Source organism: Rhinolophus ferrumequinum, chromosome 16 (genome assembly GCF_004115265.2).
Source record: "Rhinolophus ferrumequinum isolate MPI-CBG mRhiFer1 chromosome 16, mRhiFer1_v1.p, whole genome shotgun sequence".
Classification (NCBI taxonomy): domain Eukaryota; kingdom Metazoa; phylum Chordata; class Mammalia; order Chiroptera; family Rhinolophidae; genus Rhinolophus; species Rhinolophus ferrumequinum.
The window spans coordinates 34,974,464-34,997,342 of record NC_046299.1 but is presented as its reverse complement, the minus strand read 5'-3'; the positions used below and the strand labels follow the sequence as shown (position 1 = coordinate 34,997,342).

The 22,879-nt window shown below is 36.9% G+C and overlaps 1 protein-coding gene across 2 annotated transcripts in view; it reads right to left on the bottom strand.

The window, feature by feature from the left end:
• PRKG1 (protein kinase cGMP-dependent 1) overlaps positions 1 to 22,879 on the bottom strand; it is a 1,124,480-nt gene that overhangs the window by 178,842 nt on the left and 922,759 nt on the right. For both annotated transcript variants that reach the window (XM_033130095.1, XM_033130094.1), the window contains exons 6-7: positions 12,862 to 12,939; positions 7,032 to 7,126 (exon numbers count right to left, since the gene is read on the bottom strand). In XM_033130095.1, coding sequence (XP_032985986.1) covers positions 7,032 to 7,126; positions 12,862 to 12,939 — 173 coding nt within the window. The remainder of the gene's footprint in view (positions 1 to 7,031; positions 7,127 to 12,861; positions 12,940 to 22,879) is intronic.

Below are 22,879 nucleotides of genomic sequence, written 5' to 3'. Positions count from 1 at the left end.
ACAATTGCTAATTGTCTGTCGCTTGATTAAACCATGGATAACTATAAGATAATGTACTGATATATTTGAACATGGCCCTGGAAAGGAGTGGTGGAATTCAATCCCCTCAAATACTATTTGAAATGTCCTAAAAGGAGTACTGTACTTGCTCTAATGCATGGAACATGGGGTAAGACAATTATCGCATCGCATATGTTTTACTCCCAGTTCATTGTATAAATGAGGACTATTAGGCCAAATGTGAGCTGGAAATATTCATTTCATGTGGACACAGTTTCAATCAGGATACGGGAGTAAATATTACATTCAGAGATAATTCTTGGCAAGAATATTTAGAGGTCTTTAAAACATATTTTTTTTCAGGCATCACAAGTGATTAGTATAATGACAACGAATCTAAGTAATTAAAATCTTTGTTGCCTGTGCAAAGTGTGATTTATAACAAGCCATTTTTCTTCTGTATAAAGGGAAATTTAAGCAGCAATCATTCAGAACTGGAAAGAATAAAAATGACAGAGACACAAAACACTAGCCAAGTTAATTAACAAGAAAATTAGCTTGAAATGAAACATTTTTATATCTGTTTTTGAAGAGATTTACAAATTTACATTGGATTTTCTTATCTGTGGTTCCTAAAGCAAATTATTTGTCTGAATGACATATTGTAGAATAACAATGAGGGATTGAATTGTTTTATAAGTAGCTCAACTTCCACCATTGAAAATGACCTTATATTTATCACAGCTGGGATAAAGAAACCATTTTCTAAGATACCTTGATGTTTCCTCACCAACTATGAAAATCTGATCCTTTATATATAAACAACTATTTGTGTAAGCAGACCTAAAGCCTTCCTCTTGAAGAACTCCTCTCTCATAAATCTCTTTGCATTTAATAGTATTTTTTAAACAACCAATTTCCTAATTTATTTAAAACTAATTATCTTGGGTTACTATTAGTCAGCGACAATTCTTGCCTATTATAATAAGAAAAATCAACAACTAAGGCTATAGTGCCCACTAAAGTATTAACAAGATTATCAAGTAAATTCAAACAACAATAAAAAATGTTTTGTATAATTAATTTCGTATTATAGGTGTATTCTTTAGAGAAGTCCAGAGAGCAGGTGTTCAAATTTTGTTGATTTAATGATCTTTTTTAATTTTTTTTTTCTTCATATTTTATTGGGGAATAGTGTGTTTCTCCAGGGCCTATCAGCTCCATCCAAGTCATTGTTCTTCAATCTAATTGTGGAGGGCGCAGCTCACTGGCCCATGTGGGAATTGAACTGGCAACCCCGCTCTAACCAACGGAGCCATCTGGCTGCCCCCATTTAATGATCTTTGTTATTGTGTGTGTAGGCTTCGCCAAACGTGTTCTCATACTAATAGCAATAATTTGGGATATGAGTGTTCAGTGCGTGTGTGAGTGTGTGTGTGTATCTCTGTGGATGATTATATTTTGTATGCAATACGGTTTCTTCAAAACCACAATATTGTTTCCATATATCCTCCATTGGGTTCCTTGACATCAAAGCCCAATGAGCTATTGTATCTTAGGCATCTTTATGTTAACACATAAGAGTAGATGACCGTATCATGGGTTCAGGTGCCAGCAGAGCAATAGGTCAGTTTCCACATGTCTGTACATTTTAGTTCGGTGCTGTGCTGGTCTTCCTGGTTCTAATATCCCACTTGAAGCTTATTGTAAATTTAGTTATTCATCCATTTCAGGAAAGACCATGATCACAATAGGTACTGCAATGCCAGATGCCTAAAAGTATAATAAGTCATGGGACCGATGATGACATAAAAGATCTCCGTGTGACTAGAGCACAGATCGTGATACAGGGGTGTGGGTGATGAGAATCCAGTCGCAACATGGGAGTGTCACAGCAGAGAGGGTCACAAGAAGCCTTTGAGAAGTAAAATAACATGGGCCTAATTGTTTTACACAGTGTTATGTGTTGAATGTGTCACCACAAAAGTTATGTCAAAGTCTTAAACCCCAGTCTGTGAATGTGACCTTATCTGGAAACAGGGTCTTTGTAGATATAATAAAGACACTGCCATACTGGATTAGGGTAGGCCTAACTCTAATGACTGGAAAGAAAGTTTGATACAAAAAACACACAGAAGAGAGATGGCAGAAATTAGAATGAGGAAGATAGATGCCAAAGATGCCAAGGGTTGCCATTCCCTACCAGAAGCTACGATAGAGTTATAGAACAGATTTTGTCTTGGCGTTTTCAGAGGGAACATGGCCTCGGTGACACTTTGAGTTTAGACTTCTATACTCCAGAATTATCAAAGAAAAAATTTCACTGTTTTAAGACAATCAGTTTGTGGTAATTTATTATGGCCACCCTAGAAAACTAATACAGAGAAGTTGTCATAAACCACAGTGTAAGAAATGAACAAGAGATGACCAAGACTGGACACAAGTTGACCGATTGGAGGCCAGACAGTAATCCAGGTGACAGATCAGAACTGTGGCAGTGAGGATGGCAAGATGCAGATCATGGTTAAAGTTATTTACGGGCAGAATCAACGGGATTTGTTAACAGCAATGCAGGCATTTCAGGAGAGGTAGCAATTGACGATAATGATAATGTCCACATTTCTGGTTTGAGAAACACGTATTGCAATAGTGATCACTTGAAAAGTAATAGATTTGGTTGAGGGATGGAACAAAAATGAGTTTCCTGTTGATCAAGTGCCATTCGGTGCACCTGAGTGATACCTAAGCAGCCGTGCCCCATAGGAGACTGAGTCTGGAGGTTAGGACAAAGTTTTGGGAAGGAGCTATAAATACAATAATGTTGCTATGACACTTTGTGCTTCTTCCATAATATCACTTAGCACACTCTCTATTTTCATCACCGTTTCACCTATAAACTTCAACAAGAAAGGTAAGCTGAGAACAGAATTGAGTGAGCAACTTCTTTTGATGAACAGTGGTGTCCCCAACAGGCCACCCTTTAGTATCCCCACTTCTCCATCGTACAGATAGAATAGTGATACTGAGAAAGCAATTCTGGCTCTTCTTTGTCAGTTTTGCCAGAAGAAGCTAGCCCTAAGTACTGGCAGCTTTTAGGCTTTGGACTTCAGCCAGAAATCCAGGACAACATGGAAAATATCCCACAAGGCATTCTGTTACATTTTACATAGATTATCTATGATAATCCTCACATGAATAACCTTCACTAACAACCAAATTGATTATAATCCTCACTCAAACCCAAAAAGAACAAAATAAAAACTCTAAAAGTCTCAAGTGCTCAAAATAGAGAAGGGTCCTAAGGTGAGAGACGCGAGCTAGAGCTGGATAGAAGAGCCCATGAAGGATCGGGTGAAGGAGTCTGGCCATGGCCTCATTGAGCCGGAGACTGGGATTGAGCCTTTCATAAAGCCAAAGCCAGAGAGTGCTACTACTGCAAGGAGCGGAGTCAGCAGATATGACAGGTGTTAGACTAGCACCACAAAGGTGAAGGTAATAGACCATTTCAAAGAATCTGATATTTTCAAAATAATAAAGAGATTAATCAAAGACATAAACTATAATGAAGAAACAATATATAACATATTTTAAAGAATAAGATATGAATAATAGTTAACATTTACTGCACAAGATATTTGTGAGTCATGATTCTAATATGCATACAAACTATCTACATTATTTGGCTTATTTGTCACCTCAATCTTATGTGGCAGGTACTGTTATTTCCATTTTATAAATTATGAACCGGACGCACAGAATACTAAAGAAAAATAAGGTCACACATCTTCACAATGATGGAGCTGGGATTTGAACCCAGGATGTTTCATTTCAGTGCTCACACTCCTAACCACTGTGGTGTGCTAAGCAGAAATTCTGAAAATATATTTTTAAAAGTTACTGGAATCTATTCAGTGCATGGATGGAATTTAAGATGATACAATTGAAGTGAGAAGTAGAGAATTGTGTGATGGATCTGAGAGAATTTGCCTTGAGTCCATTACAGATGTAGCACAGCACAGTACAAAGACCATATAAACATGAAATAAGAATGTAAGGATGGTAGGATGAGGAGGTTAAACCTAGAATAGTAAGCATTTCAAAGTGAGAAAACAGAGAAAGTAGGGGAAAGGAAATATGCAGACATAATGCTGAGGATTTTCTAGAATTGAGGAAACTACATTCTCAGAGGAAAAGAACACACAGAATCAAATGAAGGAAAGGTAAAACATATATTCACTTTGAGAAATTAGAGTGAAAATGCGGAAGAACATTAAAGACAGAGACAAGTACCAAAGAAAAACGACAATACCGAAAAGGAATAAGGATTTAACTGACTACAGACTATGCATGCCAAAAGACAACAGATATTTTCTGTTTGAAATGTTTGAAGTTAAACATACGAAGATCCTTATATTATTCAAGAGAAGGATAGAACTATTGATTAACATTACATGTTAGATATAAATATTAAGATGCTGATAAAAAATGAATTTAACCTAGTTCTCTATGCATAACCCAATGTTCATTCACATATAGGAAAAGGCAAAAAGTATAAACAGATCATCTCTGAACAATTACTAAAGGATAAACCCAAAAGGAATAAGCTATGTGTAATAAACAGCAATAGGCAAAGACAGTTAAGTCTTCACTTCACATCATCAATAAGTTTTGGGAACTGCAGAGAAATGATGTATAAGGAAACCAATTTTACCACAGGCTAATTAATATAAAGAAAAGTTAAGTTCCTATGATACCTCATCTTTATAACTAAGCGACATTGTTCTGGGACCTGTTGTAATAGGCAAACCAGGTTATTAAACTTAAGTAAATGATGTCTGAAAAAATATAGTAATAATAATGGCTAATATGTGGAGATTTGCCAATCAAATGGAACTATACACTAGAAAAGCAGACAGAAGTTGGGTAAGAGTAATTTGAAGTTAAACATACGAAAATCCTTATATTATTCAAGAGAAGGATAGAACTATTGATTAACATTACATGTTAGATATAAATATTAAAAATTTAAAGACTAATTATTAAAAGAATACAAAAAGAAGGCAAAACTTCTAAACTAAGGAAAAGCACAGTTGCAATTTTTATGACAGTAGAAAGAAAAAAAGATATATCGACCCCAAATGAAACAATGAGATTTCACGTGTAAAAATTTAAACACAAATAAAACAATGTATATATGTTTATTGTACATATATATGTACACATAATAAAATCTAGACATGAGCAGTGAGGATACACATGGCCAACTTTAGGATGATGATAGAATGAATTCAATCTAGATGGAATACCATTAACTTAAATTTTGACATCAGAGGAAAATTTGGTAACTTTCCATGAGCCATATCCCCAAAGTCATTTCTTGAGACACGTTCTAGGAAAGTGTTTTCACCATAAAAGCTTTCTTTAATTGACACCAAAATTCAGGGGCAGTAAGCTACAAAAGGAAATCTGTCAATTCTCAATTATGCTTTATTTTCTGATGTTCCAGTTGTGATCTCATTAGAAATTACAGAAAATGTCTCTGAGCCTTTGTCTCTGCTGAAAATGACAATTTCCACATTTAATCCTGGACCAATGAAATCAGGTGATATTATTCTTTAGAATCGTCTATGTATATAATAATCCAGGGAAAGAAAGATTCAAGTACAAATGATATATTTGTGCAATTTACACTAAGAAGATAATGTTTATTGTTTTCTCTTGTGCGTCTCCATGAAACATGGCATTTCTTCCAATTTTACCATTGGAAAAATCTAATGGCAAGTATGTGTTCATCAGATAAGAATCAAATGAACTCAGTAAAAGAAAAAAGAAAATCTAATTCATTTAGTTCTGAATTTTCATAAAGTAATGTGGCCTGAGTAAAGTGACATTAAAATCTCTACTTGATTTCTGTAGCTGTGAAATAGTAAGGAAGAAAATAAGACCAGGTATCTCCTTGTGGCTTTAAAAATATAAAAACTCCCTAAACTATTTCTTTATAGTAATTTTAAGCAAAATGCTTATAATGGTTTTTTTGTTTGTTTGTTTGTTTTTTGCAATACAGGCATAATTTGAAATGGAAGCAACATTGACTGTTCTAAATATTTAGGAATAAATTATGTCCTATTGCTATTACTCTCTAGTAGATACTTCTGCACCTGGAATGTGATGCAAAAATAAATACTGGTTATTTCTTATTTAAGTGGCTTATATACATAACATACAACATGAACTTTGAAAAGACTTATTTTATATATACCAATAATTGAGATGTGTTGCTTACTGGAAAACAAGAGTAGAATACCTAAATATATTTATTTGTCATATTTGTCATCCTGTATTTGTCACATTTGTCATTCTGTATGATGATTGGTACAAAGTCAACTGGGTTTTTCTTCCACAGTACAAGGAGTAGGGGTGATGTGCGGGGAAGAGATGCTTGCTTCTTGAGGTCTTAGTTTACAAATGGAGGATGAGTGCTGTTGCAGCACACCTCTGCGAGCCCAGCCTCCAGAGCCCATCTGGAGTGAAGCTGGATGTACATTACCTCCACACCCACCTCCTTCCTCACTTCCATTACCATAACCAGCAATGACCACAACGAGCCAGAGGTGAATCCTAAACAGGCTTCATTGTTTTCTGGTATGTCGTCTTTATAATCAGGTTTAGGGATTTCAAAATTCTCAACCAACCACCTTCCTATGATTTTAACTAAAACTGCTGTACAAAGTAAACTTAGCAGAGACTTCTCCTTCTCTTTTAGTCTTTATAGAACTTGTGGTTAAGAAACATAAAGCTGAGAAATTTTCCTATTAATAAAAATAATGGTTTATTACATAAATTAATCATGAATCAATCTCACAGTCTATCTATACGGATTACAAATCCAGCTGGAAATAAATAAAAATGATGATCAAAGGTCCTGCTATTAGGATAAGCACCAAAGAGCTTATTTTGCTAAGAGCTCAATCTTTAAGATAGCAATGTAGGTAGTACTCAACCAAAAACTGTGGAAGGTGTGATCTACTTACCCTTGCAAGGCTTTCTCTCCAAACCAATCTCCTTTTCCTAAAGTTCTAAGAAAGATTGGGTCTTCACTTGGTGAGTCTTCACGAGTGACATTTACCTGCAAAGAGAAGCAATGAAAATGTATATCCATCATATACCGTGGATGACCAAATGAACACTATGTGATAATGGTCATTCCATTTCTTATTTCTTTTCCTTAAACTTATTTTTATGAAGAAAATGAGTACATTATCACTAAAGGGGCCAAAAAGTAATGGCACAAATTCCCATGCAAACTGCAAGAAATGACATTCAAATATTTCGTTACAATTTCAACTTGTTTTCAAGAAACAATAAATTGTTCAGAAATTTGAATTTCACTGAATCCTCATCCCTATTCCCTTTCCTACCTCCTTTGAGGCAACCATTATAATGAATTTAGTGAACATTCCTCCAATCTTTTTTTATGTGTTTACATGCATGTGTTTTTAAAATATATGAACAGCATAATATGGTGTGTATCATTTTGTGACCTACATATTTTCTCTTAACATTCTTTTACTTATTCCATGTATTAGATCTAAATATAGTTCATCCGTTGTTTTTTTCCTCTCCATAAATACACTTATTTATCCTCTTTCTTGTAGATGGACACTTATATCGTTTCCACTTTTTTCTGTGGCAGTGAACATCTTTCTATACACCTCTACATGCATAGCCCAGATTCTCTAGAATATGTCTATCTCTTTCCTTAAGAAAAATCCAGCTTCATTCAAAGGCCAGTCACATTTTCATGACGCCATCCTGCAGGTCTCCTATCAACTTTACTGCCCATATGCTTCATTCAGCAAGATTTCTTCTTCTAAAGATATATAAATTACACACGTCTTTTAAATTCATAATAACAGTATGCTCTCTAAAAAAATGGGTAATTCTTTGGCATTCTCTACAATTTATACTAAGCATATAATAAAGAGCTGTAAATTGTTCGAACAGAAAATCTCCTTACTAACAAGGTAACTTGGCCCATGCAGGACTTGTGACTTGTGTGATAGTCCACAGAAGGCAAGTGATAATGTTTTCATCACATGAATGAAGACAGAAATGCAGTAAGTTTTACCTTTGTGTTACTCACTTCCTTCCCCAGATCTACTAATATTCATAAAACTGGCTATGTGTCATCCAGAAAGTTTAAATAGTTAAAATACACCTGCCTGGAAAATGAAGTGGAGAAACTAATGTCTTGAGACAATTCCAGACACTTAAACACATTTCAAAATACGATGCTTCGGGTTTTTGAATTTAGAAAGTGGATGTCAAGGACCAGACTTTTTGTGAGTATTAAGATGGTCTGTGCAAGGTGGAGGGAATTCAATTATTATTCTCCACTCATCCACTTGACTACTCCTCCACACAGTGTGTCAAAACCATGGAAATGCAGGTTTTTAAAACTAAGCTCTGTCATAGAGATGCTCATTTGCATGCTGATAAGGCTTTTACAGATGTGAATGGAGATTCACTAGCCCAGTGATTCTCAAACTTTGCCGGGGGTGGGGTAGGGTGCACTTCTTACTTAAAATAAAGGTTCCTCAGATTCTGATTAGTGGGTCTTGTAAAGCTGAATTTCAAAAGTTTAATGTAGGGGAGTTAGATGCAAATGTTCTGCAGGACAGTCTTTGACAAACATTGATACACTGTTGTCTGTCTGAACCTCAGTTTTCTCATCTATACAATGAGGCAATTCAACAAAATCATATCTGTCCCTCCTTCTGGCTGTTAAGAAAAAAGTCATGGATTAAGGTATAATATACTACAAGTTAAGATCATTAATTCAAAATTAGATATAAGGATATATGCTATAACCATACACTTGCCATTTGGTTAAGAAAAAAAGATTAGAAATTCAGATTAATGCAAGCCATGGAAAAATGTCAGTGGAGTTTGAAATGTTCTTTAAGAAGATGTTATTGAAATTCATTGGCATAGACATAAAAAATGGGCTACCTGAAGAATAAAACATTTTCTGCTTATATGATTAATGTAAGGGAAAACCTAAGTGGATAATCCATGAATATGAAAAGATAAGCAGCTCAAAGAACAAGAATAAAAGCTTTCCTTTAAAGTTCTAATTTCCACAGTTTTTTTTTTGTATATATAATGAATCATTCTAAATATGCACCGACACCAGTCATGAACATTTGCATCTTTAATTCTAAAAAAAATTCATGGTAGAGAAAACTAAACATCTAGAGAGAGAGCCTAACTGTGGCCTATATAATTTTCACTTAAACCACAAAGTACTTTATGATCCACAATGCTGTGGAAAGAAACTACTTATGGCACCTTAAAGATAATATTTAGTCTGTTTGAACCCCTGTCACCTGGCCACCATGTCCAGAAAATGGGAGGCTTATCATAGGGGTGTGTGTGTGTGTGTGTGTGTGTGTGTGTGTGTGTGTGTATGTGTGTGTGAATTAAAGGAGAAAATCTATCAAAAGCATCCTTTCAATAATAAGTGTCCCATAAAGTCAGTTGCTTTTTCCATATTTTCCCCTTCTATTTCTCTCACTTCTTATTTCAGAAATTCCATGCATTTGATTGTAAAATAATTATCGCAGATCACTATTATTTCTCTTTTATTGTTGCCATAAAATGTGATTTAGAACATTAATTACTTTTAGTTCTAGATATATGAAAGAGTGTGCATTTTTATGTTTTTTAACCTATAGATTAATTTTTCTATAAGACATATGCATGGTCTTGTAACTTAAAAGTTTAAAACGATTTATTTACAACCAAATATAATTTTTAAAATTAAGGATGGAAATAGGAATTAGACATTTTAAATAGAATACATACAATTAATCTTTACTACCAAAATTTTCAATAAAAAATATAAATATGCTCAACAAACATGTTTAATTAGAAACAAAATAAAGTGTTTTAGTACAGATTCCATGGGTTTTATAAACAAAGTAATGTTTATTATAAAGAAATCTGGACTCTACAGACTTATGGAGCAAACTCAACTAGAGAATAGTGGTTAGTCAGGTAAGCATTTTCCTACCTAACTGTGGAATCCTAAAACCAAAGCCTTTTCCCACCTGTGTAATTAATAGTTTATAAAACTGAAGAGTCCACAAAGCAGCTCTTTTTTTCAAACAACGTTCTGCACATATTGCTTAAAAATGGGTATTTTTTCCATATTCAATAACACAGAACATTGTGTTAAGCCAATTTGTTTAACTAACTCCCTTAAACATTTGTTAATTCTAAGCAAATCCGTGTGGTTGTAAATGTCATTTAGTAATAGACAAGAATCTATGAATTATACTTTTTCCTAATGAAAGCATACAAGGTATTTTTTTAATAAAATCAGAAAAGCAAATTGCACTTGAATTTTCGAATCTCTGGAATTGATCTATGAATCCCATTCAATTTTGATTCAGCTTATTTATGGAGATATAGTTTATTTTTTGATGTAACACAACAACAGGGATAGATACATAAACTTTCATCAGAGATATTTTTCATGTTCTTGTGAACCCTTTGGTGCTTTATAACTTACTGCTGTTAGGAGTGTGGAGCCTTCATGTTTTCAGGCAACCGAAATGGACCGATTACAGTAGAGAGAAATAACTCAACTTCGACTTAAGGCACCACCAGGTACTGTAGACATTACTGCCGCATTCTGCCTCAAGTTTTAGAAAAATCAGTTGGTATAGGTTTAATGGCAGTAAACAGATATTTCACAGTTTATTTTATAATGTTTTTATCTTTGTGTAGCTGTGCTTTACTGAAGGATAAAAACTGTTTTACACTTAAATAAATGGACTTGAACAAGGGGTAATCCATTCGTAGTTCTATAGCCCCCTGTTGTATGTCTCTGTTGCACATTTCCTAAGGAAAAGACAGTTTGGTGGTAACAAGAAAAATATCTTTGCCAGGGTTGTCATTTATAATTTTTTTTAAATGCATGTGAAACAAGTTTACATCTATATACCTAAAACAAAACATTCCTGGTTTTAAAAAATATCTTGAATCTGTCAAAAGAGCCCAGTATATTCTTGCTACCTCTCTCCCAGAATCCCTATGGCACTCTAAAATATTGCCAACGGAATCAGTTCCTCTGGCATAATGTCCACTCTTTTTCTATTTAGACATATTATGAAACTCATAAAACAGTACCAATACTGCAACTGTCTTCAGCTGAAACTGGTTACAAACACAGCTTCTTTTAGGCAATTCTGGGAATTTGCAGTAGTAATACGGTATCCACATAAACGTGTCAGAAATTCGTCTTACCTGATAAACATATCACTCCCTGATAGCAAAGAATTAATAATGTAATAAAGTAAAAATAAACCCAAATCATGGGGATAAAAAGTCTCCCTCTGACCAATGGAATCATTTATATTCGTGAAGATTTTCAATTTTCCCTGATTCTTTAGTCAATGTTAAGAAATAAAACAGTAAATGGTAGGCTGTAACAATTTATGTATAAATCACAAAGTGCTAAAGTTTCTTAATTTTCTAACAATAGAAAAAACAAGATATAGTTTCAACTATAACTGTGGTCAGACATGTCATTTCATGATGCCTTTTAGAAAGCTGGTCCCTGACTTGTATTTCTATCCCAGGCTTTCTAATATCAGTCAAAACAATGGGTATGATACAAGTACAAATATCACATTTTTCACTTCAGTGTGGCACACCACTGATAAAATCATTGACATATGCACATTCTTGATTCAAAATTAGTCCAAAGAGGATTATCTAAAATGTGATCCAACAAGATTTATAATCTTTCACATATCCTGTTCACTGTGGTTCTTTAGATCTCTTTCCTATTTTAAAATGAGCTATAAGGTACTGGTCAGTCATATTTGTTAAATTAGAAGAAATAAATTTACTTATTTTTTTTAAACTAACAATTATAAAAATAAAAGCTGTTCCACCTGCATTTCCTTCACCATCTTTTAGGATGCTTAATACATATAAAGCCGTTTTAAGGATCATTATAATAAAGCAAAATAAATTCAAATCATAGGTTATACTGCAATGATACTTAAATGCAAAAATGATTATGACTTTACTATTAAAATACATTTAAAGTCTTCTTAGCAATATAATATTATAGTATTAATCTACTACATAAGTCCCCATTTTCCAATTCACTAAATTTCTTAGTTTTTAAATAAAAATATATAATATATTCATAATATCAAAAAACTAAAACATTATAATAAGGAACAGATTCTGATTCTTTTATTCCTATCCCTTGTCTACCCCATATTTATTTCTTCCTCTATAATTTACCATTTTAATAGTTTTTCAGTAGTCACTCAATATTTCTTTATAAACACACAATAAAACATTGATACATTTATATCCTTGTTGCCTTCAGAGTGTTAAGCTACTTGCCTATGGATACTAAAACTAGTCAGTCTCATAGGATTCAAACTTGGGCCACATGCTTTCAAAGTCCAGATATTTCACTACAGCAAGGCTACTGTTCCTAATGACTGGATGGATTTTTTTCCTCTTAAAAATTTTTAAGAGACCCTAGTCTTTTCCATTTTTATTATTTAATTTTAATTATGAGAATCTTCCCATAAATGCAGACATATAAGTGGCATCTAATATCGTGATTTTTACATTAACGCAGACAATTTACTAGTCTTCAAAGTTGCACTTCCTTTTGTATTGTTTTTGGGAAATTCATTCTAAAATACTTCTCTTTCATTTTTAGAACATAGAAAAATTCAAAATGTGCACAGGTGCTTCCCCAGGGGTCGCTGAGGGGTCACAGGTTCCCCTCCTCCATCACTCTCTTGTGCTACCAGAGCTTACCTTTCCTTTACTGATGATAAAGAAGGTGTCTCCTCTTGCACCTTGCCTGATGATATATTCTCCATTTTCATAGTGGGTCTGAAAATGGAAAAAAGCAACAGAAAAAAAAAATCATTAAGAAAGAAGTAATTTACTGAACAACTCAACCTCTTCCAATATCAGCTCCCGAGAGATGCATTCATCATGATTTAAGAATGAATAATAGTTAATGAACTTAATAATTACAAAGAAGTCATTTCTATCATGCATACTTTTTAAACTATTTTGTTAATGCCATTTTTCTGGATGATTACATTTATATCTTCAATTTCATTCATTTTAATAGTTTGATGAAAATATTATTGTCTCCCATCAACTGAGCACAAAATAAAACAGTAGAGATGTAATTGCACTGGTCTTTCTGTATCATTTTATTTGTCACTCTCATTGGTTTCAGTAGTCTCATAATGATAGCTCTTTTTTTTTCTGAGAAATTACTGCAGCCCCTAAAGATTTTCACTTTTGGAACCATGTTGACTCTTAGTGTCGGTTAGATGGTCCTAGCTACTTTTTAAGGCATTGCTTCATGCTTTACTGTCCTTGCTTCAGCAATCTAGATTTGGCTCTGTCAAACAGAATGTCTTAATTTTATGGACTGAGTTCTGATCCAGCATCTGTGTGCTCATAAACTACCAAATGAGGAGCAAAATAAAAGCTGCAAAAGGATAATCACAATCAGTGTATCAGTATTCTGACTCTGACACAGTCACTAGGTTTATTCCCAGGGTTAAGATGCCTTCTGCAACAGAAAAAAGTAATTTCTATAAGGAGAGGTGAGAGAAGTATACTGCTGTGTCAGGAGGCAGAACTGTGCCATCTGGCCCTATCTTTCTCTGCAGCTGAGCAAGGGAGCCATATTTTGGGAAAGAAAAAAATTACTTTGCACATTCCTTATGAATCAGATTTCATGGTTTGCATGTAATATCCATCAGCCCAAAGCCTGTGATTTGTCCTTATACTTCAATCATGTTCCTAAATGCTTTAGTCTACCTACTCTTAAAATTGCCTTTCATTAATAATTCCCATTAAGGATAGCTGTAATTTTCTTTGCATTCCTAGGAAAACAGCATACTACCTAACCTGTTACTTTTCTTTTTTTTTTTTTTTACTCAAAAGTAACTCACTTTCTCAGTAACAACTTTAAAAAATAGGATTATAGAATGCATATTCTTCAACTGATTTATTTCATTTAACAAAATATCTATTTTCATATCTTGCTGCTTCGAAATGAAAAGATCTTTTAGACATGCAGATTTGAAAAACAAATCACAGTAGTCTATGTTCACTTATCAATTCAATGAACACTTGTGAGTGTCTCTGAGTCAGGCCCGGTTATAGGCACTGATGACACAAAGATGAGTAAGGCCACAGTCTCACAGTAGCACCGTCAGCTGGATCTTTCTTTGATGGGTATGATGTAATATACCTGCATTGTCCAATATAGCAGCCGCTAGCCACATGTGGCTCCTGAGCAGTTGAAATGTGGCCAGTGTGACTGAGAAGCTGATTTTTTGTAATGTATTTAATGTTAATTAATTGACATATAAATCCTCATACATGGGTAGTAGTGATTATTGAATAGCACAGGTGGTAGCTCAAACTGACAAGGGAAGAGTGACAGACAATCTGTAGCAGAAGAGGAGGGCAAGAGTAGAGCACCTTTCCCACTCTTGATGTTTCTTTTTGAATGAATGGAGCTCAGCCGTAGCAAAATTCCGGACCTCCCTCTTCCCCTTTCCTAACTCTGTAGCAGAGGAGATGGTGCGACTTATCTGACTGGTAAATTTGGATGTAATTGGTACGCTCCTCCCATCCTCTCATTTATCACTCGTGGAAGGAAGCTCCTCACAGAGGGCTGGTATTCTCTGCAGCTCATCCATCCAGGGGAAGAATCTCCTCCCTGGCAGAGTGAAGTCTGCCCTCTCTGGACTTGTGTGACAGGACAAGTCTGCCCAAATAGAAGGTACAGTTCAGGAAGGCTATTTTGTTCTCACACCTAAGCTACAGCCCCTAGGCTAGATTTTACTAGTAATAACGGTAATATTTGAGTCTTATTTATCTTATCCTTTGTCTTATTTTTCACTTAGTTCCTAATCTAAGAGCTCTCAAACCCACCGCCCCAAACAATCCAGGAGGCAAAATGCTGTACTTTATGTTACCACAGGCTTGTGTACTGTGTGTTGTACTGTCTAGTAGGGAGCTGACTCTTCCAATGGCTTTGCCATGGAGGAGATTCTGAATCCCCAACTGAAGGATGAGAAAGAAGTCACTGAATGTTGAGCAAGAGAAAGCCACCCCAGCAGCTTTTCATGGTCATATAAGAGTCGTGGAGATACGATTATTTTGGAAAAAAGTAGAAAGATGGAAATAAAAAGCACCAAAATTCGAAGAATTCTCAGCTCATCTAAGTTCATTTCCTCACCTCCTTTTTAAAAGCCTATCCCTTCACATATAGAGCAGCTTCTCCAATAACACTGTTTTGTTCAATATTGTTTCATTATAATGTTGATGAGATGCCATAGGAACGTAACTCTTGTTTATATCAAAATTGGTTTCATTATATATTGTTTTTTGCTTAAACTTGCAGACCCTATCAATGACATCAAGTGAGGGTAAATACCCTGGTCTCTCTCTTCTCTACCCTCTGGTCTCCTGCTGGGGTTCCCCATTGGCTGAACTCAGTTGGAAGTCAGGGAACAGGGAAGCCTGGTGATGCCCTCCATTCAAATCAACTTCTAGGAAAAGAGAAGGGCAAGGAAAAGTAAAAATGGGCCTGCGGGCATGTGGCAGGCATCAGTCCCACTTTTAATATGTCATTCATTTACTCACTTATCAACTGTCTCCACTAGAATGTCCGCTCTACGAAGGGATTTCTGCGTTGTCCCTGCCATGCCTTTTGCACCTACACGAGGACCTGCGTATTCAATAAATACTTATTGAATAAATGGCTTAAGTTATAAGGACATTTAGTCCCTCGTGTAACAAGAATTCTGGAAATGGAGAAGTTTTAGGGTCAGTGAATTTATTAGCTCAGTAAGTCTTCCAAGGACTCACTTTCAGTTGGCTTGCCCTCACTAGTAGTGTCCTCTTGGTCCCAAGGTGACAGCCAGTGCTCTAGTCATCACAGCCGGGTTTAAGACAGAAAAGGGGAGTTTCTCATCTTACAACTCCTTCTGGAGGAAAAAAAAAATCCCAGAAACCCCGACCAATCATTCCCTTACGCCTCCTTGTCTTAGGCTGCATGCCTATTGTTAAACAAATACCTGTCAAGAGGAACAGAATTACTCCAAATGTTTTTCATTAGTCAAAGTCACCCACTAAGGCTGACAAGAAACCATTCAAATGAAATCAAAGCTCTGGCAGTGGAAAAATGGAGAGGAGAGTTTGGGGATGTACCCAAGAGGGCATCTATTTCACAGGCAAACAAACACACAGTCTCTGAGGAAAACCAATCCTATGAAGAAGGGCTTGTGGAGCTGGAATGCTAGGCTGTTAGAAGAGAAGCCTCAGAATCCATGGCCGTTGTCTTCAAATCTCTACTGATCTGGGGCGAGACCAAGAGAGGTAGCCTCTCCGGGTGACCGTTCAGAGAATGAGTGAGAATTAAAGGGAGGAAACCAACGTTTGCAGATTGCACCTCAACACAAGAAGGGAAGCAGCTCCAAGGTGGACTAGGCTGCCCATCGGGCCAGGGATACCACATACTGAGCACAGCCTCTGGATGAGCATGGGCCACAACATTGCACAGGGGATTGAAGTTGGTGTCCAAGATTTCCTGAGGGGGAACTTTAGGATCCCTTTCAGCCATGTGATGCTGTGATTCTCTGACAGTTGTGTTTCCCAAAGATGACCACAAAATAACTTCCATTCCAAAAGCTCTCCTGCATGGTGACTTTGAGATGTTCTCCTTGAGAGCTAGAGTCTAACGCTCTTCCCTGAAATCTGCGGTGGTCTTAGCAGCTCCTTTGCAACAATAGCCTGCATGGAAGTGATGCTGCGTGACTTCCAAGGTTAACTCAGAAAAGGCCATGTAGCTTCCACCAGGTTCTCAGAAGACTCCCTCTTGAACCCAGCACCGTACTCTGAAAAGCCCAAGCCATACGTGTAGGGGGTCCGATCCACAGTGCCAGCCAACCCTGGCCTCTGTGTCATCTCAATCAGTACAGTCAGGAGGAAGACATGTGAGTGAGAAGCTTTCAGCTGAGTCCAGCCTCAGCATTTGAGTGTCCCCATCTGAAGCCACAACCATTATGGAGCAGAGACAAGTCATCTCTATTACGTTTGAATTCCTGACCCACAGAATTTATGACCATAATAAATGTTCTTTGTGTGCACCACTAGGTTATGGGGTGGTTTGTTACACAGCAACTGATAACCTCAGCAGACCCCTTGGGGGCTGAACCTCAATACTTGGCCCCTGTCTTTTCCTGGAAGCTCTGGCTTTGGTTGGTTCTGGAGTTCAGATCTTGCCAGCAGGAAACATGGCATCTTTTCCATCTTTGGGGTCTCATTTCAGAGGTGAGGGAAGAGCCTGGAACACAGCCCAGTCATCTCTCAATCTCTAGCATAGTGGGCAAAGCACAGTCATGGTCCTTATCTCATGGAAGCTTCACAATAATCCTAGGAGGGGTCTAACAGAGAAGAGGAGGCAAACATGGCTTAAGTGACTAGTGCAAGGTCTCATCACTAATAAAAGGTAGAAGTGGCACTCAATGTAGGTATTTCTTTCATGTCCCACCATGAACTGTGGTAGAGCTAGCGGGAAGGATAGGGCGTGTCCCTCCACCCTGCTACTCACCTCCCCCATACCCCACATGTGGCTGGGCAAGAACCAGTCCCTTTTATATGGCAAAGAAAAGATATGTCCAAGTCACCTTCAGTGACAAACACTTGGATCAGTTACAACTCCCTGGGTGTACATGAAAGAAAATTCAACCACACGTGGCAAAATGGGAATGTACTGAGTCACAAAACAACATAGTCCAAAGATAGTGGTGTCCACAATAGTTGAATTCAGGGGTTAAATCATGGCACCAGACCCTCATCTCCCTCTTTTCCTCACAGCTCTGTCTGCCACACATTAGCTACACATGAGAGCGAGGGCATGCCAAGACGGCAGTGGGCTCCCCTCATGTTCAGACCAGTTGGCTTTTTCATGACTTTAATTCCTTCATCCCAGAGAACGGAAAGTTTGAAAGGAATATCCACAATATAGCTATTTAATTCATGGAAATTATGTAATCACCTGAATTTTATCTGATAGGGTTTTGTAACTCAACAACCACAACTGCCATATTGATTATTTTAGTTACCTACACAGGTATTCACTGTACATGTTTCCATGATGCATAAGCTCATAAAACTCACGGGTCCAGAGAAGAACCTATGGGGCCGTGGCCAAAGGCAGTGCAAGTTTGGGAAAGGTCATACTGATGGTATGATAATGCCAGGACCAGAATGACTGTGCTATCCTGAAATGTTCAGCTGCACCTGAGGGGAAGATGATTATGCGTGCTCCTTCTTCGAGAGTCTCCGTAATTACGTTAATCAAAAGTCAGCAAGTTCACTGTTCTTTGAAGGTCACTTTGCAACTTCATCATTTTCTTATTTCAAATTCAATCAAAGAAAAACACAGAATTTACAATGGGAAAAAAACCATAGCAATTCTTAGACAGGTTCCTTTAAAGGTTCCCCTATTTATTAGGATACAAGCCAAAATTCTTAACATGGTCTGCACGACTGTACACAGTGTGCTTAATGCCACCCTTTTCAACCTCTTCTCACTCTCCCCGACTCTGCCCGCCAGCCCGCTGGCCATCGGGCCACACTCCCTTGTTACTACCAGGCCTAAGTACTCTCACTGCTGTACCCCCACTGCTTCTGGCCTACTTACATCTTACGTCTCTTCAGATCTTAGCTTTCCCTGACCTGTCATATCCTCTCACCTTCCTACAGCACACACATCCTGGCAAAATTAAGTTATATCGTTTTACAATGCCGCATAGCTTTTATTTCATTGCCCTTTTCCAAGCTTATAGTTATTTATTTATACGATTATTTTAATTATGCTTTTCAGCAGATTTTAAGTTCCATTGAAGGCAAGGATTGATGACAAACACAACTGCAAACCATAGCACGACTGAGCCTCCTGTGAGAAAGGCCTTCTCTCACACCCTGCATGACTTAAAATTATCCTTCTTGTTTCCTCTCCGTGACCCCAACACATCACCTCCTGCTCAGCGGATTTAGGAGATTTTCCCTTGTAGCCATTGTTTTACTTAGAATAATGCCTAACACACAGCAGACATTCAATATGTAACCTAGTTTAACAATAGATTTGGCCCTAACCCCTTCATTTTGAGTGGAAATCGGAGTTATAAATCATAGATTAGAAGGATAGATAAACAAAGAAAATTGCCAGCATGTCTAAATGTAAGCAATGCATCCCCCTCAAGGCAACAACTTGGAATATTTCTAAAACGTGTGAGTTAAAAAACAAAACACACAAAAACCAATCTTCTCTTTGCCACCAGAAAAACATGGGTATAGCTTTTATTGTTAATGTGTATGTCTCTGTATTCTCAGAAGTCAACATTAATATGTATGTCCATTCCGATGTTTAAAATTCTGCACATTCTTGCTGACAAAGCTTAGTGCAGCACTGGGTAGAGCACTTAGAGGCCTTACCAGTTATTCCCTGGTAAATATGTATGATTCATTTTCACTTTTCAGATCAGACTCATAGTTTTTGATATCAAATATACTGTATTTTAACTGGTGATTTTATTTTCAACCCCAACTCGAAAATAATCTGGAATTAATCTCATTTAATATAAACTAACATACAATCTATCATGAAGTAAATTCCCATTTAAATTATTTCAGTCAGAATTTTACCTTTATGTTTAAGTTTATTTAAGTTTAAGGTTGAAGTCATCCTTAAGTCTTTATTGAAATATGGAATATCTATTAATTGACATTATCTTAATGAGTAAGGCACTATGGTAATTGCTACTGTTATAACAATAGCTGCAATAAGTATGAACCACCTTTGTGTGCCTGAATAATAAATACATGAAGTAAAAAATAACAATTAGAAAACTAGTGAGTTAATAACAATATGGTCACAATTGCTGCCTCATTTTTCAGAGGACAGTTACATCAGCAAGGAGAAAACGTTCTTAAAAATATTCACATCTACCTTTCTGGCGCTAAATCAGGGAAAGTTCTCAAAGGAAATGCTTCTCCTAACAGCCCAGATTTATCTCAAAGATAAGACCTCCTCATGCAGAACAGGATCTCTAAACAGCCTGATCGATCAAACACCACCCTAGTTACATGGTAACAAACAAGGTATCTCTTGGTCCAGGACTCCTTTTCTATTTGGTAAACTCTGCTCATTAGGTATATCTTAGATTTTCCAGGGCTACCAAGAAAGACTGATAGCTAGTCATTATAACACCATAAAATTTTTCACATTGCTATCCATGAATTCTGATAGTTTAGAATCTGAAGTTGAGAAAAACCTGTTTTGGAGCTACAGTGCGCACTTCACCACAGAGCTAGTGCTCGACTAACAATGATGTTTTTCGGGCATGTATGTTCATGACACAGTAATTGTCAAGGGAATTTGTTCTTTTATGAAGAATTTCCTGAAATAATATCTAATCATATTAAGATTACAGGCTTGATTTATTCTCCTTCTCATCCTCTAAAGGAAAGTTAATTTTTCCTCCTGTCACTACCCACAAATTACCAGGAACACCAAAAGAATAAATTGAAGCCTGGAACATTTCTTCTGACTACTTCTCATCTTCACATTACTACTGTCCTGTCCCAATCAACAGGACATCTAGGATACCCATCTCTCTGTACTACTGATTTTTCCTATTTCAATGCCACGCCTCACCTTCCATTCAGGACACTCCCTTAAATTATATCCAGTGCTTCCCCACACTTCTTGGGCTACATAAGAACTTGACTCCAAGGCTTTTCAAACCTCCTACAGAATCCTCCTTCACTATATCTACACTTCAGGTCCATACAAGAGACATGCCCTTGTTAGAAGAATTTTGTCATTCATTAATTTCAACTAACATCATTTATTTTTGCGTTTTTTATGAATGGCATACTGCATTTGGTACTGCAGCTACAAAGGTACACAAGACACAGTCCCTAACTTGACAGATCCTTAGCATGGTGGTTAAATATGTGGATACTGGAGCCCAATTGCCTGGTTGTAAATCCCAACTCTGGAACCCTAAGCAAGTCACTAAAACTTTCCTGTGCATTTCCTTTTCTACAAAACATAATTATAGCTGCATAAACAGATTGTTGTGAGGATTTAAAAATTAATAGTCACAAAGTACAGAGGCTGTCCCATTGTAAGCCTATATACCTATAAATTATTATTTTTATAATTATCAAAGAAAGTTTAGTGTAAAGAGATAGTATCGTACACATATAAATTTATCAAAAATAATAAGTAGTTTTTCCCAGGCAGGTTATTATTCCCTGCTTTATGGAGAGGTAGGAGAAGGGCTTTCCAAATAGAGACAACACTATTTGTAAAGACACAGATATGGTGAGCCCATGCAGTTTACAAAGAGAACAGTAAGGTCGGAGTGGCTGAATCTGAAAACTCACAGGGTTGAAATGCGTTTATTTTTATTGGGTCATTTTCTAACCCTAATACCACTAAGCCAGTGACCTTCAAACTCCCTGAACAACCTGCAGCTTTCACTGTTCTTTACCATTCTGTCCTGCATTAGAGACAATCAAAACAGTAAACTCCACTCCCTACCTTACTTTTTATTCTAAGTCAGAGATATCCCTAATCAATTCTCTGTGGGCAAGAAGGAGTGTAGAAATACGTCCTGAAGAGTCAAAACTGGAAGCTCAGCAAACATAAGCACATTCTCTGCCTGCTTAGATGGTTCAGGACAACCCCACATGACTTGCCCAGCCAGATGTTTGTGATTTCAACCAAGTATAAGCAGAAAATATGGCCTTTTCATCAACTACAGGCAGCCAAGACCTCTTGATAGTGAGCCTGCTTATCACTGGCCCACATGGTACCATGCCTGCCTAGCTCACCAAAGCTACTTAAAACACAAACAGCTGAGGCCGTCAGTATGAGTCTGTGCCACCTCCATCGCTGGGGATGTGTCTTTGGAGCTGTCCCTTGGCATATTCCTTGATGCCATAACCGCCTTTAGTGAACCAGAAAACGTTCCCCACTTGCCTGTAACACTGTTTATCAAACTCTTTCTTCGTGACCTTTGCCTTACTGGTACTGTGATACATTCTAGCTACTATTAGGTTGGTGCAAAAGTCATTGCGGTTTTTGCGCTTACTGTCAACCTTTTAAACCGCAATGAGTTTTGCACCAACCTAATAGCAACTCACGCTCCGTCTGAACTGTTTCAATCATTGCATTTACATCTTCCTTGATGGTTCTATCAGGATCCTGTCTCTACTGAGGTACCTACCTGTACTTGAAACCCCGGGATTACTCTATAAATCAGCTTGACTGTACTGTATAGGATAGATTTCATAGGGACAGAGTATCAGGCAGGCCTTACCCCAGTCCTGACCAGCTCTGTATGGTCAGATCCTGAGGACACCTGGATTTATAAATCACTGTTGCCTTAACAAGGTGCTGGGGATGATTCTTACCAACTTCCACACATCCAATGACAGCGTCCAGTGACAAGGATAAGTGTAAAATCCTTAGGGCACGAAATCCTGGTACTGTGAAAGCTTATCTCAGAAAATTAATTTATGACTTGTACCAGGATGTATTACGCCAATAGCCTGGCTAAGAGAATTAAGATCCCTTGCAGTGCAGTAGGTCCAGATGTAGCTTCTCAAAGGAACTAATGGGAGTGTCTCCATGGTAAAAAGGAACTACTGGCAGCTTTGCATCCTCCTAAGGGCCAAGAACCAAGGAAAGCCATATTCCATCTGCCGCGCTCCT